Here is a 20573-nt window from a genome sequence, read left to right as displayed (position 1 = left end):
CAGTGGACAAATTACAAACTGAAAACCTCTCATCTTTCCTTGAAACTCTCAGTCTGGGTTGTTCCTTGTTGGTAGTGGAACATTTCACATCTCAACATCCTTTCATAGAGAGCACTTGTTCAACTTAAAAATAATAAAACCATGTTTTCCCATCTCAAGAGTTTAAATTCAAAACTGTCTATAGTAAGTGCCAAATTAGGTAACCTAGAAGGTCTTCCTAGAAGTCACAGAGTGACAGGGATTCAAGGCATGGAGATTGAGAGGCATTTCATGCTATTTCTCCCTGTAAACTCTGTTCACTTGGATACATTACAGTACTGAGCGGTAGGGTACTACATTGTTAGCCTGTAATAATGCTAGTTCTACGCTAAGTGCACTAGCCGCTGTGTGGCCCTTTATTACCTTCCGGATTAACCGTTCATTTCATTGGGACGACTGGAATTGAGAGGCATTTCATTCTATTTCTCCCTGCAAACTTGCCCAGTTTGACATTGTGCAATATTGAGCAGCATTGTTAGCCTGTCCAAGTGACACAACGCTGTCCTAATATGGACACCGTAATCCTGTAATATTTAATTAGTCATGCTCTCTCTCGTACGGAGTGGGGCACACTAAACAGACATTGCATCTTAATTATGGGTAATAAACCCACTATGCCTGCTGTGGCTCTCTCTGTCTCTCTCACTCTGTCTTTCTCTGTCTCTCTCGCTCTTTCTGTGTGTGTGTGTGTTTACATGTGTGTGTTTTCACTCTGTACATTTTTTAGGGTTTGTATCCGACATCATTCACTAGATTAACTAATCTTGCATTCACAAACAAAAACAGCTGACTCCCTTATGACTTATCCCCACAATAACAACACACACACAGACAGACAGATAGACACACAGACAGACGAACGGACGGACAGACAGACAGACGGACAGACCCTTTGTGTGTGTCAGGGTTGTGGTTAATCCCACAAATGCAATTCTAATTCAATTCCCTCAAATCAAATGTATTTATAAAGCCCTTCTTACATCAACTGATATATCAAAGTGCTGTACAGAAACCCAGCCTAAAACCCCAAACAGCAAGCAATGCAGGTGTAGAAGCACAGTGGCTAGGAAAAACTCCCTAGAAAGGCCAGAACCTAGGAAGAAACCTAGAGAGAAATCAGGCTAGTCTTCTTCTGGCTGTGCCGGTTGGAGATTATAACAGAACATGGCCAAGATGTTGAAATGTTAAAAGATGACCAGCAGGGTCAAAAATAATAATCATAGTGATTGTCGAGGGTGCAACAGGTCAGCACCTCAGGAGTAAATGTCAGATGGCCTTTCATAGCCGATCATTCAGAGTATCTCTACCGTTCCTGCTGTCACTAGAGAATTGAAAACAGCAGGTCTGGGACAGGTAGCACGTCCGGTGAACAGGTCAGGGTTCCATAGCCGCAGGCAGAACAGTTGAAACTGGAGAAGCAGCACGGCCAGGTGGACTGGGGACAGCAAGGAGTCATCAGGCCAGTTAGTCCTGAGGCATGGTCCTAGGGCTCAGGTCTTCCGAGAGAGAGAAAGAGAGAAAATAAAGAGAGAATTAGAGAGAGCATACTTAAATTCACACAGGACACCCTGTAAATTCCTCTCCCTGTAAATTCCATTGAATTCAATTTCCAGGTCAGTCTTTGAAATCAAAGATGATTAAATTCCTCTCAATTCAAATGTTAGGGAAATTCCAAGAATTATATTACCATTATTATCACCAACATTTCCACTTTGGATTTCAATTCCCTCAGGCTGATCATATCACAAGTTCAAATGATTCAACACATCCTGAAGTCATTTTTTTGTACTTAAAGCATACATTCCATTAACTGGGAAATGTGCAAATATTGAATTCCAATCCAAACAGTCTAATTCCAATCCATAACTTAAAGGTTGTTGAAATTCTAATTGAATTCAATTTAAATTCTCCACTTCATGAGTCAAATTGGGATGGACCCCAACCCGTGTGTCTGTGTTCTTTCTCTGTTGGAACTGGTCGTTGTAAAAGGCTATTGATTTCCTTGCCCTCCCCTATGTATTGATAAGCTGCAAAATTGTCTATTTCTGGAAATAGAAATGCTCTCTCTCTCTCTCTCTCTCTCTCTCTCTCTCTCTCTCTCTCTCTCTCTCTCTCTCTCTCTCTCTCTCTCTGCTGCTACTCGTCTCTCTCCATAGTGCATCGTCTCTTTCTACTGCGATGCATCTCACCTCTCATCTCTACAGTACTGCTCTACTCTCTCTCTCTGCTACAGTACTGCTCTACTCTCTCTCATGCTACTGCTCTGACTCTCATCTCTCAGGTCTACATCTCTGACTCTCATCTCTCAAGTTACAATTCAATCTACACCATTCAAGGGGCTTTATTGGCCATGGGAAACATGTGTATAACACTGACCAAAGCAAGTGAGGTTAGAGTATTGACTACACCACCCAAGTGACAGCACTAAACACATCACCCAAATTACAACAGTAACCACATTACACAGGTTACAGTACAGTTTACACCAAACATATAACAGTACTGATTACACCACCCATGTTATATTACTATATACACAGTGTTGTAACAATGTACAAATGGTTAAAGCACACAAGTTAAAATAAATAAGCATAAATATGGGTTGTATTTACAATGGTGTTTGTTCTTCACTGGTTGCCCTTTTCTTGTGGCAACAGGTCACAAATCTTGCTGCTGTGATGGCACACTGTGGAATTTCTCCGAGTAGATATGGGAGTTTATCAAAATTGGATTTGTTTTCAAATTCTTTGTGGATCTGTGTAATCTGAGGGAAATATGTCTCTCTAATATGGTCATACATTGGGCAGGAGGTTAGGAAGTGCAGCTCAGTTTCCACCTCATTTTGTGGGCAGTGTGCACATAGCCTGTCTTCTCTTGAGAGCCATGTCTGCCTACGGCGGCCTTTCTCAATAGCAAGGCTATGCTCACTGAGTCTGTACATAGTCAAAGCTTTCCTTAAGTTTGGGTCAGTCACAGTCTCTCTCTCTCTCTTTCTCTCTCTCTCTCTCTCTTTCTCTCTCTGCTGATACTGGGAAGAAAAATAGTCCTTCCATAGTGCATCGACCTAGCTACAGCGATGCACCACACCACCCATGTTACAGTACTGCCTACACCACCCATGTTACAGCACTGACCACATCACCCAGGTTACAACACTGACCACATCACCCAGGTTACAGTACTGCCTACACCACCCATGTTACAGTACTGACCACATCACCCATGTTACAGCACTGACCACATCACCCAGGTTACAGTACTGACTACACCACCCAGGTTACAGCACTGACCACATCACCCAGGTTACAACACTGACCACATCACCCAGGTTACAGTACTGCCTACACCACCCATGTTACAGTACTGACTACACCACCCATGTTACAGTACTGACTACACCACCCAGGTTACAGTACTGACTACACCACCCAGGTTACAGCACTGACCACATCACCCAGGTTACAACACTGACCACACCACCCATGTTACATCACTGACCACACCACCAATGTTACAGTACTGCCTACACCACCCATGTTACAGTACTGACTACACCACCCATGTTACAGTACTGACTACACCACCCAGGTTACAGCACTGCCTACACCACCCATGTTACAGCACTGACCACACCACCCATGTTACATCACTGACTACACCACCCAGGTTACAGTACTGCCTACACCACCCAGGTTACAGCACTGCCTACACCACCCAGGTTACAGCACTGACTACACCACCCAGGTTACAGTACTGACCACACCACCCAGGTTACAGCACTGACTCAACCACCCAGGTTACAGCACTGACTACACCACCCAGGTTACAGTACTGCCTACACCACCCATGTTACAGTACTGACTACACCACCCAGGTTACAGTACTGCCTACACCACCCAGGTTACAGTACTGCCTACACCACCCAAGTTACAGTACTGCCTACACCACCCAGGTTACAGTACTGACCACACCACCCATGTTACAGCACTGACCACACCACCCAGGTTACAGTACTGACCACACCACCCAGGTTACAGCACTGACTACACCACCCATGTTACAGTACTGACCACACCACCCATGTTACAGCACTGACCACACCACCCAGGTTACAGTACTGACCACACCACCCAGGTTATAGCACTGACCACACCACCCAGGTTACAGCATTGCCCACACCACCCAGGTTACAGTACTGACCACACCACCCAGGTTACAGTACTGCCTACACCACCCATGTTACAGTACTGACTACACCACCCAGGTTACAGCACTGACTACACCACCCAGGTTACAGCACTGACTACACCACCCAGGTTACAGCACTGCCTACACCACCCATGTTACAGTACTGACTACACCACCCAGGTTACAGCACTGCCTACACCACCCATGTTACAGCACTGACCACACCACCCATGTTACATCACTGACTACACCACCCAGGTTACAGTACTGCCTACACCACCCAGGTTACAGTACTGCCTACACCACCCAGGTTACAGCACTGCCTACACCACCCAGGTTACAGCACTGACTACACCACCCAGGTTACAGTACTGACCACACCACCCAGGTTACAGCACTGACTCAACCACCCAGGTTACAGCACTGACTACACCACCCAGGTTACAGTACTGCCTACACCACCCATGTTACAGTACTGACTACACCACCCAGGTTACATTACTGCCTACACCACCCAGGTTACAGTACTGCCTACACCACCCAAGTTACAGTACTGCCTACATCACCCAGGTTACAGTACTGACTACACCACCCAGGTTACAGTACTGCCTACACCACCCGGGTTACAGTACTGACTACATCACCCATGTTACAGTACTGCCTACACCACCCAGGCTACAGTACTGCCTACACCACCCATGTTACAGTACTGACTACACCACCCAGGCTACAGTACTGCCTACACCACCCAGGTTACAGTACTGACCACACCACCCAGGTTACAGCACTGACTCAACCACCCAGGTTACAGTACTGAACACACCACCCAGGTTACAGTACTGACCACACCACCCATGTTACAGCACTGACCACACCACCCAGGTTACAGTACTGACCACACCACCCAGGTTACAGCACTGACTACACCACCCATGTTACAGTACTGACCACACCACCCATGTTACAGCACTGACCACACCACCCAGGTTACAGTACTGACCACACCACCCAGGTTATAGCACTGACCACACCACCCAGGTTACAGCATTGCCCACACCACCCAGGTTACAGTACTGACCACACCACCCAGGTTACAGCACTGACCACACCACCCAGGTTACAGCACTGACCACACCACCCAGGTTACAGCACTGACCACACCACCCATGTTACATCACTGACCACACCACCCAGGTTACAATACTGCCTACACCACCCAGGTTACAGCACTGCCTACACCACCCAGGTTACAGCACTGACTACACCACCCAGGTTACAGTACTGACCACACCACCCAGGTTACAGCACTGACTCAACCACCCAGGTTACAGCACTGACTACACCACCCAGGTTGCAGTACTGCCTACACCACCCATGTTACAGTACTGACTACACCACCCAGGTTACATTACTGCCTACACCACCCAGGTTACAGTACTGCCTACACCACCCAAGTTACAGTACTGCCTACATCACCCAGGTTACAGTACTGACTACACCACCCAGGTTACAGTACTGCCTACACCACCCGGGTTACAGTACTGACTACATCACCCAGGTTACAGTACTGCCTACACCACCCAGGCTACAGTACTGCCTACACCACCCATGTTACAGTACTGACTACACCACCCAGGCTACAGTACTGCCTACACCACCCAGGTTACAGTACTGACCACACCACCCAGGTTACAGCACTGACCACACCACCCAGGTTACAGTACTGAACACACCACCCAGGTTACAGTACTGACCACACCACCCATGTTACAGCACTGACCACACCACCCAGGTTACAGTACTGACCACACCACCCAGGTTACAGTACTGACTACACCACCCATGTTACAGTACTGACCACACCACCCATGTTACAGCACTGACCACACCACCCAGGTTACAGTACTGACCACACCACCCAGGTTATAGCACTGACCACACCACCCAGGTTACAGCATTGCCCACACCACCCAGGTTACAGTACTGACCACACCACCCAGGTTACAGCACTGACCACACCACCCAGGTTACAGCACTGACCACACCACCCAGGTTACAGCACTGACCACACCACCCAGGTTACAGCACTGGCCACACCACCCGTGTTACAGCACTGAAAAACAACCACCAGTGTGACAAAGAACCTCCATCTTGCATTTTGATATTAACGGCAACATGATTCCTTTTTTTTGTATTGAAGCATGCAATTGCAGAGTAGCAGCAGTGTTACAAATTGAACATTATTCAGTTGACCTTAACTAGTGTTTCTCAGTGAATTGTTTCTAAATCGACCATGATCAGTTTGCAACACTCCACTGTTATATAGACTCTGTAGGCTTGTTTCCAGAATATTTCATCTCTGTCTGATATTGCAATTAAAGTCTAGTTCTTTTGACCAAATCCATCATGTTCTTCTTACATTTCAAGTAGATCCCATCTTATTACTTCATGTAAAATATGCATTATGTATGCCAGGTATGAATTCATACATAAATTCATATGACTGAATATGTCCAACTCTTTAGACTCATTGGCTCAAATGCTTTTATATGACCATATCTTATGACTTCATTGTCCCATTGTTATGACTAGATATATGCTAATTCACATGACTCACACACACACACCTTCTTCTTTGTCTGCAAACGTAACTCAGAGGTCATTTCACCCCCCTCTATCCCCCTCTCCAGCTCTGAATATATTCTCTCTCCATTGTAGATGTTCCCTTTAATTTTGGTGATAAGACCCTCGACCAGCTCCATTGTGTGCATCTTAGATTCAGCTCTCTCCTCTCAGACTCTTTCTTACCAGATGCTATCTCCAGACCAGACCCACTGCACACAGTGACAACAATAGGCCCCACATAAAGAGCATGGCACAGTCAAAATGCACTCTCTCCTTTTCTCTTTTTCTTTCTCTCTCTTCTCTGTTTTCTCCTCTTTTTTCTGCCACTCTATCGCTCTTTCTCTCTCTCTGACTCTCTGCCTCCTCTCTGTGGATAGATAAGTAATGTGTGACGAATAAGCGTAGTGTTTTGCATGGTCTTTGTCTTTTTCTGCTTTGTACGTTTGCTAATACACTTGACGCGTGCGCATTTTATTTGATAATGCACGTGACACATATCCAGGTTATTTGATAATACATGTGACACATATCCAGGTTATTTGATAATACACGTGACACATATCCAGGTTATTTGATAATGCACGTGACACATATCCAGGTTATTTGATAATACACGTGACACATATCCAGGTTATTTGATAATACACGTGACACATATCCAGGTTATTTGATAATGCACGTGACACATATCCAGGTTATTTGATAATACACGTGACACATATCCAGGTTATTTGATAATGCACGTGACACATATCCAGGTTATTTGATAATACACGTGACACATATCCAGGTTATTTGATAATGCACGTGACACATATCCAGGTTATTTGATAATACATGTGACACATATCCAGGTTATTTGATAATACACGTGACACATATCCAGGTTATTTGATAATACACGTGACACATATCCAGGTTATTTGATAATACACGTGACACATATCCAGGTTATTTGATAATACACGTGACACATATCCAGGTTATTTGATAATACACGTGACACATATCCAGGTTATTTGATAATACACGTGACACATATCCAGGTTATTTGATAATACACGTGACACATATCCAGGTTATTTGATAATGCACGTGACACATATCCAGGTTATTTGATAATACACGTGACACATATCCAGGTTATTTGATAATACACGTGACACATATCCAGGTTATTTGATAATACACGTGACACATATCCAGGTTATTTGATAATACACGTGACACATATCCAGGTTATTTGATAATACACGTGACACATATCCAGGTTATTTGATAATACACGTGACACATATCCAGGTTATTTGATAATACACGTGACACATATCCAGGTTATTTGATAATACACGTGACACATATCCAGGTTATTTGATAATACACGTGACACATATCCAGGTTATTTGATAATACACGTTTTTATACCACTGTGCCACCACTGTGTTTTTATACCACTATACTATTTTAAAACACTGTGCCACTAAAAACAGGTCCCCTGAAACTGTTAGTGTGTTATTGCTAGCCTCTAGCATGCATCCCTTGAACATTAACAAAGATACATGCATGTGTTCTGTTCTACAGAGTACATGTAGATGGACTTCACTACACAGTAGATTGATGTAGAGAGAGGGAGACGGTGCGAGAGGGTGGGAGACGGAGCGAGAGGGTGGGAGACGGAGCGAGAGGGCGGGAGACGGAGCGAGAGGGCGGGAGACGGAGCGAGAGGGCGGGAGACGGAGCGAGAGGGCGGGAGACGGAGCGAGAGGGAGAGAGACGGAGCGAGAGGGCGGGAGACGGAGAGGGAGGGAGAGAGACGGAGCGAGAGGGCGGGAGACGGAGCGAGAGGGCGGGAGACGGAGCGAGAGGGCGGGAGACGGAGCGAGAGGGAGGGAGACGGAGCGAGAGGGCGGGAGACGGAGCGAGAGGGCGGGAGACGGAGCGAGAGGGCGGGAGACGGAGCGAGAGGGCGGGAGACGGAGCGAGAGGGCGGGAGACGGAGCGGGAGGGCGGGAAACGGAGCGGGAGGGCGGGAGACGGAGCGAGAGGGCGGGAGACGGAGCGGGAGACGGATGGCGGGAGACGGCGGGTGGGAGACGGAGCGCGGGAGGGCGGGAGACGGAGTGTGGTTGACGGAGCGAGGGAGACGGAGCGAGAGGGCGGGAGATGGACAGAGAGCCCTGAATTCTGATTGGCTGAAAGCCATGGTATATCAGACCGTATATCACGGATATGACAAAACATTTTGTTTTACAGCTCTAATTATGTTGGTAACCGGTTTATAATAGCAATAAGGCTCCTCAGGGGTTTGTGATATATGGCCAGTATACCACGGCTAAGGGCTTTGTCCTAGCACTCCGAGTTGCATCGTGTGTATTCCTGGTCGTGATTTGATTTGCGTAAGAAAAGCCCTTAGCCGTGGTATATTGGTCATATACCACACCGCCTCTGACCTTATTGCTTAAATAAGTCACTCTGGGCCTTGCACCAATGAGAGAAGTTACACTTTGTCTCCTCCGATGCTTTGAACTTTGGCACAAATGGTGTGAGAGCAACTCTGAGACACTGGTGCAGGTGTTCATTGGTGAGCTTGGTAAGGTATGTATTTTTAATACAGTTAATTGTGGAGATGGCTAATTCACAGCTAATTTTACAGTGCCTTTGGAAAATATTCAGACCCCTTGACCTTTTCCACATTTTGTTACATTACAGCCTTATTCTAAAATTGATTAAATTGTTTGTTTTTCCCTCATCAATCTACACACAATACCCTATAATGACAAAGCAAAAACAGGTTTTTAGACATTTTTGCTAATACATTTTTTTAAATAATGGAAATCTTACATAAGTATTCAGACCCTTTACTCAGTACTTTGTTGAAGCACCTTTGGCACCGATTACAGCATCGAGTCTTCTTGGGTATGACGCTACAAGCTTGGCACACCTGTATTTGTGGAGTTTCTCTCAAGCTCTGTTAGATTGGATGGGAGCGATGCTGCACAGCTATTTGCAGGTCTCTCCAGAGATGTTCGATTGGGTTCCGGGCTCTGGCTGGGCGACTCAAGGACAGTCAGAGACTTGTCCCGAAGCCACTCCTGGATTGTCTTGGCTGTGTGTTTAGGGTCGTTGTCCTGTTGAAAGGTAAACCTTTGCCCCAGTCTGAGGTCCTGAGCTCTCTGGAACAGGTTTTCATCAAGGATCTCTCTGTAGTTTGCTCCGTCCATCTTTCCCTCAATCCTAGTCTCCCAGTCCCTGCTGCTGAAAAACATCTCCACAGCATGATGCTGCCACCACCAGGGATGGTGCCAGGTTTCCCCAGACGTGACGCTTGGCATTCAGGCCAAATAATTTTGTCAGTTTCATCAGACCAGAAAATCTTTAAGTGCCTTTTGGCAAACTTCAAGCAGGCTGTCATGTGCCTTTTACTGAGGAGTGGCTTCCGTCTGGCCACTCTACCAAAAAGGTCTGATTGGTGGAGTGCTGCAGAGATGGTTGTCCTTCTGGAAGGTTCTCCCATCTCCACAGATGAACTCTAGACTCTGTCAGAGTGACCATCGGTGTTCTTGGTCACCTCCCTGACCAAGGCCCTTCTCCCCCGATCGCTCAGTATGGCTGGGCACCCAGCTCTAGGAAGAGTCTTTGATGTTCCCAACTTCCATTTAATAATGATGGAGGCCACTCTGTTCTTGGGGATCTTCATTGCTGCAGAATTTTTTTGGTACCCTTCCCCAGACCTGTGCCTCGACACAATCCTGTCTCGGAGCTCTACGGTCAATTTTCTTCGACCTCATGGCTTGTTTTTTTTTCTCTGACATGCATTGTCAACTGTGGGACCTTATGAATACAGGTGTGTGCAATTTCCAAATCATGTCCAATTAATTGAATATACCACAGGTAGACTCCAAGTTGTAGAAACATCTTAAGGATAATCAATGGAAACAGGATCCACCTGAGCTATATTTCGAGTCTCGTAGCAAAGGGTCTGTTTTTTATTTAATATATTTGCAAACATTTCAAAAAACTTATGTTCGCTTTGTCATTATGGTGTATTGTGTGAAGAATGCTGAGTAAAATGTTTTATATAATACATTTTAGAATAAGGCTGTAATGTAACAAAATGTGGAAAAAGGCAAGGGGTCTGAATACTGTATGTGGAGCCAAACATGGTCAGGATGTATAGCGCCGGTGTCTTGAGAACAGGGACATCAGCTGCAGGTACCATCTTTCCCCAGAAAGTAACAGGGTCACAATCACCAGTCTGCTCCTTCAAAGACACATTTTCTTGCTGCTCAATCAACTCCATTTGCAGTGATGCAACATCTACCCATCTGAAGATCTGTTTTGCTTCTTCTGACAACTTTGTCACATTTGTGACCAAGAAGGGGTTCTGGATGAGCAGCAGCAGTTCTCTTCCAACAGTGAAGTCATCAAAGCGAGCCTTGAAGTTATCCATCAGCTTCTGGATGAAATCAACATGGTTTGGGAACATCTTTGTCTCCCTGCGTTTGCACAAGAAGATTGGGGAAGTGGACAAGTTCTCCCTGGAGATCATTCTTGAAAAGCTGAAATTTATTCCGGAAAGCCCGGACTGCTATTATCATATCACACACTGTGTTGTCCCGTCCCTGCAGCTTAACATTCAGTTGATTAAGGTGTGATGCCATGTCTGTGAAAAAATGCAACTGTTTCCATTTTCTCCTCATCTTCCAAAAACTCCGAAAACTGAGTTGCCTTGTCACTCTTTTGCTCTGATAAGAAACCTTTGATTTCCTCCTGAATCGCCCAAAAGCGTTCCAAAGCCACCTGACATTGTTGTGCAGTAGTAAGTTATCAAAACTGGCATTGGCCTCTGTCATAATGCCTCGTAGCAGGCGGTGTTGTAGTGATGTGGCTCTCAAAAGGTTGATCAGTTTCATCATCATTGTCATGTCCTCATAATACTTTTTTGCCAGACTGGCACACAGGACAGATTGATGGATGATGCAGTGATATGATGTTAGGGTGGTCCTCTTTCAAACGTGCAACCAGTCCCCTCCCTCTTCCTATCATGGCTGGAGCTCCATCTGTGGTGATGGAGACCCCTGACTTCAGATCTCTCCCCCTTTTTGCCAGCATCCCTTTGATGGCCTCATGGATATCCTCTCCCCATGTGTGTGCTTCTAGATTTGTTAAGACCAATAGCTCCTCACATATAGATTTTCCTACTGTATTATCGATTGTATGTTTGTTTATTCCATGTGTAACTCTGTGTTGTTGTATGTGTCGAACTGCTTTGCTTTATCTTGGCCAGGTCGCAGTTGCAAATGAGAACTTGTTCTCAACTAGCCTACCTGGTTAAATAAAGGTGAAATAAATAAAAACATAATTCCTTCTTTTTGTTACAGACACCAGAAGCTGTGCATTATCAGTGTTATCTGTTGTTTCATGAAGTTACATTTATTTTATTTTACCTTTTTTTAACTAGGCAAGTCAGTTAAGAACATTCTTGTTTTCAATGACGGCCTAGGAACAGTGGGTTAACTGCCTTGTTCAGGGGCAGAACGACTGATTTTACCTTGTCAGCTCGGCGATTCGATCTTGCAACCTTTCGGTTACTAGTCCAACGCTCTAACCACTAGGCGGGCAGGCTGACGCCACACACACACACACACACACACACACACACACACACACACACACACCGACTTTGTCCCACCGGGGGTCAAAATGTCACCTCAGCGACCAGCAGCTGTAGAGGGGGTGAGCGAACAGTGAATAACCAGGGTGGGTGGGTCAGACAAATGGATGTTACCCTCAGCATTAATCTAATTAACGCAGGTCTTAATCATGCTAGATGAATGATATAGACATGGCCATTGTTTGTACAGGTCCAGATAAATGGTCCACTGATTAGTACAAGGCAGCTGTGGGCAGCCGGGAGCACCTCTAAAGCACCCTCAGGATCATTCACTAAAGAAAATGGGTCATAACCTGAACTCTTTCTAATAGTATTTAGCAGATGAATAGTGAGACTTGAAAGACTGGGCAGCTGGTGTTTTGATAAATCAAATCAAATGTATTTATATAGCCCTTGTTACATCAGCTGATATATCATATTGCTGTACAGAAACCCAGCCTGAAACCCCAAACTGTAACGGCGTTCCTCCTCCTCTTCATCCGAAGAGGAGGAGCAGGGATTGAACCAAAATGCAGCGTCTTGATATGACATTATTTATTAAAGAAAACACGAAAACACGAACTTCACTTGAAACTAACAAAACAACAAACGGAGTAGACAGACCTGGACGACGAACTTACATGAAACACGAAGAACTCACGAACAGGAAAATGACTACACAAAATGACGAACGAACGAAACAGTCCCGTATGGTGCAACATAGACACAGACACAGGAGACAACCACCCACAAACAAACACTGTGAAACTACCTACCTTAATATGATTCTCAATCAGAGGAGATGAAAACCACCTGCCTCTAATTGAGAACCATATTAGGTACCCATTAACCAACATAGAAACAGAAAACATAGACTGCCCACCCAAACTCACGGCCTGACCAACTAACACATACAAAACTAACAGAAAACAGGTCAGGAACGTGACATAACCCCCCCCTTAAGGTGCGAACTCCGGGCGCATCAGCACAAAGTCTAGGGGAGGGTCAGGGTGGGCATCTGACCACGGTGGTGGCTCAGGCTCTGGGCGAGGTCCCCACCCCACCATAGTCAATCCCAGCTTACGTCTCCCCCTCCGACTGACCACCCTCTTATTAAACCCACCTAATTTAAGTGGCAACACCAAGATCAAGGACAGCTCCGGGACAAGGTAGCTCAGGACAGAGAGGTATCTCAGGACAGAGGGATAGCTCAGGATAGAGAGGTAGCTCAGGATAGAGAGGCAACTCCGGACTGAAGGGCAGCTCCGGACAGAGAGACAGCTCTGAACTGAGAGGCAGTTCTGGATGAATGACAACTCCGGACGCTCATGACTGGCGGACGGCTCTGGACGCTCATGGCAGGCTGACGGCTCTGGACGCTCATGGCAGGCTGACGGCTCTGGACGCTCATGGCAGGCTGACGGCTCTGGACGCTCATGGCAGGCTGACGGCTCTGGACGCTCATGGCAGGCTGACGGCTCTGGACGCTCATGGCAGGCTGACGGCTATGGACGCTCATGGCAGGCTGACGGCTCTGGACGCTCATGGCAGGCTGACGGCTCTGGACGCTCATGGCAGGCTGACGGCTCTGGACGCTCATGGCAGGCTGACGGCTCTGGCTGCTCATGGCTCGCTGACGGCTCTGGCTGCTCATGGCTCGCTGACGGCTCTGGACGCTCATGGCTCGCTGGCGGCTCTGGCAGATCCTGTCTGGCTGGCAGCTCTGGCAGATCCTGTCTGGTTGGCGGCTCTGGCAGATCCTGTCTGGTTGGCGGCTCTGGCAGATCCTGTCTGGTTGGCGGCTCTGGTAGATCCTGTCTGATTGGCGGCTCTGGCAGATCCTGACTGACGAATGGCTCTAGCGGCTCCTGACTGACGAACGGCTCTGACGGCTCGGGACAGACGGGCGGCTCTAATGGCTCGGGACAGACGGATGGCTCAGATGGCGCTGGGGAGACGGATGGCTCAGATGGCGCTGGGGAGACGGATGGCTCAGATGGCGCTGGGGAGACGGATGGCTCAGATGGCGCTGGGGAGACGGATGGCTCAGATGGAGCTGGGGAGACGGATGGCTCAGATGGCGCTGGGGAGACGGATGGCTCAGATGGCGCTGAGGAGACGGATGGCTCTGGCCGGATAGGGCGCACTGTAGACCTGGTGCGTGGTGCCGGAACTGGAGGCACCGGGCTAAGGACACGCACCTTCAGGCTAGTGCGGGGAGCAGGGACAGGGCACACTGGATTCTCAAAACGTACTATGTGCCTGGTGCGTGGTACCGGCACTGGTGGTACCGGGCTGAGGGCACGCACCTCAGGACGAGTACGGGGAGAAGTAACAGTGTGTACAGGACTCTGGAGACGCACAGGTGGCTTAGTGCGTGGTGCCGGAACTGGAGGCACTGGGCTGGAGACACGCACCATAGGGAGAGTGCGTGGAGGAGGAACAGGGCTCTGAAGACGCACTGGAAGCCTGGTGCGTGGTGTAGGCACTGGTGGTACTGGACTGGGGCGGGAAGGTGGCGCCGGAAATACCGGACCGTGCAGGCGTACTGGCTCCCTTGAGCATTGAGCCTGCCCAACCTTACCTGGTTGAATGCTCCCCGTCGCCCGACCAATGCGGGGAGGTGGAATAACCCGCACCGGGCTATGTAGGCGAACCGGGGACACCATGCGTAAGGCTGGTGCCATGTAAGCCGGCCCGAGGAGACGCACCGGTGGCCAGATATGTAGAGCCGGCTTCATGGCACTTGGCTCAATGCTCAATCTAGCCCTACCAGTGCGGGGAGGTGGAATAACCCGCACCGGGCTATGCACACGTACAGGAGACACCGTGCGCTCTACTGCGTAACACGGTGTCTGCCCGTACTCCCGCTCTCCACGGTTAGCCTGGGAAGTGGGCGCAGGTTTCCTACCTGCCCTCGGCCCACTACCTCTTAGCCCCCCCCCAATACATTTTTGGGGTCTCTTCTCGGGCTTCCAGCCACGTCTCCTTGCTGCCTCCTCATACCACCGCTCTTGGGCTCTCGCTGCCTCCATCTCCTCACGAGCGCGGCGATATTCCCCAATGTGAGCCCAGTGTCCTTTTCCCTCCAATACTTCCTCTCAAGTCCATGAGTCCTGATTTCTTGGCCGCTGCTCAAACTTGCGCTGCTTGGTTCTGGATTGGTGGGTGGTTCTGTAACGGCGTTCCTCCTCCTCTTCATCCGAAGAGGAGGAGCAGGGATTGAACCAAAATGCAGCGTCTTGATATGACATTATTTATTAAAGAAAACACGAACTTCACTTGAAACTAACAAAACAACAAACAGAGTAGACAGACCTGGATGACGAACTTACATGAAACACGAAGAACTCACGAACAGGAAAATGACTACACAAAATGACGAACGAACGAAACAGTCCCGTATGGTGCAACATAGACACAGACACAGGAGACAACCACCCACAAACAAACACTGTGAAACTACCTACCTTAATATGATTCTCAATCAGAGGAGATGAAAACCACCTGCCTCTAATTGAGAACCATATTAGGTACCCATTAACCAACATAGAAACAGAAAACATAGACTGCCCACCCAAACTCACGTCCTGACCAACTAACACATACAAAACTAACAGAAAACAGGTCAGGAACGTGACACAAACAGCAAGCAATGCAGGTGTAGAAGCACGGTGGCTAGGAAAAAAATCCCTAGAAAGGCCAAAACCTAGGAAAAAACCTAGAGGAACCAGGCTCTGAGGGGTGGCCAGTCCTCTTCTGGCTGTGCCGGGTGGAGATTATAACAGAACATGGCCAAGATGTTCAAATGTTCATAAATGACCAGCTTGGTCAAATAATAATAATCACAGTAGTTGTCGAGGGTGCAACAAGTCAGCACCTCAGGAGTAAATGTCAGTTGGCTTCTCATAGCCGATCATTAAGAGTATCACTACCGCTCCTGCTGTTTCTAGAGAGTTGAAAACAGCAGGTCTGGGACAGGTAGCATGTCTGGTGAACAGGTCAGGGTTCCATAGCCGGAGGCAGAACAGTTGAAACTGGTGCAGCAGCACGGCCAGGTAGACTGGGGAAAGCAAGGAGTCATCATGCCAGGTAGTCCTGAGGCATGGTCCTAGGGCTCAGGTCCTCCGAGAGAGAGAGAAAGAAAGAGTGAATTAGAGAGAGCATACTTAAATTCACACAGGACACCGGATAAGACAGGAGAAATAGCCTCCCGACACATAAACTACTGCAGCATAAATACTGGAGGCTGAGACAGGAGGGGTCAGGAGACACTGTGGCCCCATCCGATGATACCCCGGACAGGGCCAAACAGGCAGGATATAACCCCACCCACCTTGCCAAAGCATAGCCCCCACACCACTAGAGGGATATCTCCAACTACCAACTTACCATCCTGAGACAAGGCCGAGTATAGCTCACAAAGATCTCCGCCACGGCACAACCCAAGGGGGGGGGGGCGCCAACCCAGACAGGAAGACCACGTCAGCGACTCAACCCACTCAAGTGACGCACCCCTCCTAGGGACGGCATGGAAGAGCACCAGTAAGCCAGTGACTCAGCCCCTGTAATAGGGTTAGAGGCAGAGAATCCCAGTGGAGAGAAGGGGACCGGCCAGGCAGAGACAGCAAGGGCGGTTCGTTGCTCCAGAGCCTTTCCGTTCACCTTCACACTCCTGGATCAGACTACACTCAATCATATGACCCACTGAAGAGATGAGTCTTCAGTAAAGACTTAAAGGTTGAGACCGAGTCTGCGTCTCTCACATGGGTAGGCAGACCATTCCATAAGAATGGAGCTCTATTGGAGAAAGCCCTGCCTCCAGCTGTTTGCTTAGAAATTCTAGAGACAATTAGTAGGCATGCAACCGTAGCGTACGTGTAGGTATGTACGGCAGGACCAAATCGTAAAGATAGGTAGGAGCAAGCCCATGTAATGCTTTGTAGGTTAGCAGTAACACCTTGAATTCAGCCCTTGCCTTAACAGGAAGCCAGTGTCGGGAGGCTAGCACTGGAGTAATATGATAAAAAAATGTGGTTCTAGTCAGGATTTTAGCAGCCGTAATTAGCACTATCTGAAGTTTATTTAGTGCTTTATCCGGGTAGCCGGAAAGTAGAGCATTGTAGTAGTCTAACCTAGAAGTAACAAAAGCATGGATACATTTTTCTGCATCATTTTTGGACAGAAAGTTTCTGATTTTTGCAATGTTACGTAGATGAAAAAAAGCTGTCCTTGAAAGCGTCTTGATATGTTTGTCAAAAGAGAGATCAGGGTCCAGAGTAACGCCGAGGTCCTTCACAGTTTTATTTGAGACGACTGTAGAACCATCAAGATTAATTGTCAGATTCAACAGAAAATCTCTTTGTTTCTTGGGACCTAGAACAAGCATCTCTGTTTTGTCCGAGTTTAAAAGTAGAACGTTTGCAGCCATCCACTTCCTTTTGTCTGAAACACAGGCTTCTAGCGCAATTTTGGGGATTCACCATGTTTCATTGAAATGTACAGCTGTGTGTCATCCGCATAGCAGTGAAAGTTAACATTATGTTTTCGAATGACATCCCCAAGAGGTAAAATATATAGTGAAAACAATAGTGGTCCTAAAACGGAGCCTTGAGGAACACCGAAATTTACAGTTGATTTGTCAGAGGACAAACCATTCACAGAGACAAATTGATATCTTTCTGACGGATAAGATCTAAACCAGGCTAGAACTTGTCTGTGTAGACCAATTTGGGTTTCCAATCTCTCCAAAAGTATGTGGTGATCGATGGTATCAAAAGCAGCACTAAGGTCTAGGAGCACGAGGACAGATGCAGAGCCTCGGGTCTGACGCCATTAAAAGGTAATTTACCACCTTCACAAGTGCAGTCTCAGACTATGATGGGGTCTTAAACCAGACTGAAGCATTTCGTATACATTGTTTGTCTTCAGGAAGCAGTGAGTTGCCAGCTTTTTCAAAAACATTTGAGAGGAATGGAAGATTCGATATAGGCCGATATTTTTATTTATTTTCTGGGTCAAGGTTTGGCTTTTTCAAGAGAGGCTTTATTACTGCCACTTTTAGTGAGTTTGGTACACATCCGGTGGATAGAGAGCCCTTTATTGTGTTCAACATAGGAGGGCCAAGCACATGAAGCAGCTCTTTCAGTAGTTTAGTTGGAATAGGGTCCAGTATGCAGCTTGAAGGTTTAGAAGCCATGATTATTTGCATCCTTGTGTCAAGAGATATAGTACTAAAACACTTGAGTGTTAAAGGGGCTGTTTGGGTGGATGGGTATATAAACAAAGCTGTGTTGAAAATCACAGCTAAAAATCAAGCTCATTTGTGGGAGCTTCGAATGGTGTGTGAACATGACCAACATAAACATGCACCTGTGGCAATATGTTGGATGGTCAAGTTCACGACTTTGGAAATTAACCTTTTGAAGCCAATATCAAAATCTCTCTCTGTTAAATGTCAATGCAATGGTGCTTTTTTGGCATGGCATTCATACATACATATTGTCAAAACCAGACTGAATGATGCAGGAACCTAGGTTTGAGTCCTATAACTTATAATGATAATACTACTAGCTTATAACAGTAATAGACATAGACTGTTCTCTCTGCTTTCGCACGGGAAGCAGTACCGGTGCATCAAGTCTGATACCAACAGGCTCCTGAACAGCTTCTAACAGAATGGCTATCTGAGTTGACCCTTGTATTTTATTTATATTTATAGTCTCTATGCACACTCACAGGACTCTACACACTCCCGCACACTGACACACCAACACACTCACAAGATGCGCACCCATTTATACTGACTCGACACACACGCACTCACATACAATCATCATATACGCTGTAGCCACTCTATTTATCATGCATCATGATGCCTAGTCATCTTACCCCAACACGTCTACCTCCATCACTCCAGTATCTCTGCACATTGGAAACATGGTATTGGAACTGACTCTGACCCTGCTTGTTCTTCTTCTTTTTATTTATTGTGTGCTTTTGTTCTGCCTTGTTATTTTTAGTGTTATATTGATATTGGTTACTGCATTGTTGGATTTGGAGTTTGCAATAAATTAATTTCACTGTACTTGTGCAGGTGAAATTAAAACTAGAATCTCAGGTCTGTCATCACTCCTCTCCAGTTGTCTCCAGAGACGGGTCCCAGACAGGGTGGAACCATGCTGACCATCACGGGGGAGAACCTGGGTCTGCAGTTCAAGGACATCCAGACGGGGGTCCGCATCGGCAAGGTGGCCTGCACACCCGTGGAGGCAGAGTACATCAGCGCTGAACAGTCAGTGACTATTAGACTCTTTGTACTCCTTCCTCTGTTTTGATGCCTTATTCCATCTCTTTATCTCTCTCTCGGTATGCATGTCTCCCCTCCCTCCAACTGTTAGCCCTATTTTCTATCTGCCCATCTCACTTTCTTCTCTTTCATCTCTTTGTTCCAGGCCACAAATGCCCTAGTCTCTCCCTCTCCTGTTCCTCTTATCTCTTCTCCTCCTCTTAACCCATTGTCACATTCTCTTACTTCCTGGCATCCTAGGAGACTTGTCTGGCTCACTAAGAGATACAGATCATGCACAAACACCTTTTCAACCGTAATCAAATCACGCTGACGTCATAAACGCTCACTGACTCATGGTGAGAGTGTATGATGCTTATATGAAGGACCTTAGTGTTGAGAAGCGTAAATGACTAAAGGAAAGCTGCATTTCCCCAAGCACCACAAGGTCCGCCAACAAACAAAAACACTTTGTGTCACTGTCATCGGTACTGACAAATATCCTACAATCATAAAAGTGGATGGATATTTATGTTTTACTTTATATCTGTACTTAAACATATTTGGACCCTACTGTATATGAAGATAGTTGTTTCAAGGATACTTGTGTTTGTTTCAACCCTGCTGTCACCTCCAAACATGAGGGGCTAACGCTTGACCCCCGTCTTTCCGGTTACAAGTAGGGCACGTTACCATGATGGCAAACACTTGGCGGCAGTGGTCCACACTGTAAACCAGTCAGAGTGATTTAAAGGCATTTTCCCCATATGGAGCGACTCG

The 20573-nt window shown here is 47.0% G+C and overlaps 1 protein-coding gene across 1 annotated transcript in view; it reads left to right on the top strand.

The window, feature by feature from the left end:
* Window positions 1-20573, top strand: part of LOC139536245 (plexin-A1-like) — a 416804-nt gene that overhangs the window by 309333 nt on the left and 86898 nt on the right. The window contains exon 13 of the mRNA XM_071336602.1: window positions 19648-19799. Within this exon, the coding sequence (XP_071192703.1) occupies window positions 19648-19799 (152 nt within the window). The remainder of the gene's footprint in view (window positions 1-19647; window positions 19800-20573) is intronic.

This window comes from Salvelinus alpinus, chromosome 12 (genome assembly GCF_045679555.1).
Source record: "Salvelinus alpinus chromosome 12, SLU_Salpinus.1, whole genome shotgun sequence".
Taxonomy (NCBI): domain Eukaryota; kingdom Metazoa; phylum Chordata; class Actinopteri; order Salmoniformes; family Salmonidae; genus Salvelinus; species Salvelinus alpinus.
Note: the sequence above shows the minus strand (reverse complement) of the source record. Positions and strands in the feature narration are given on the sequence as shown.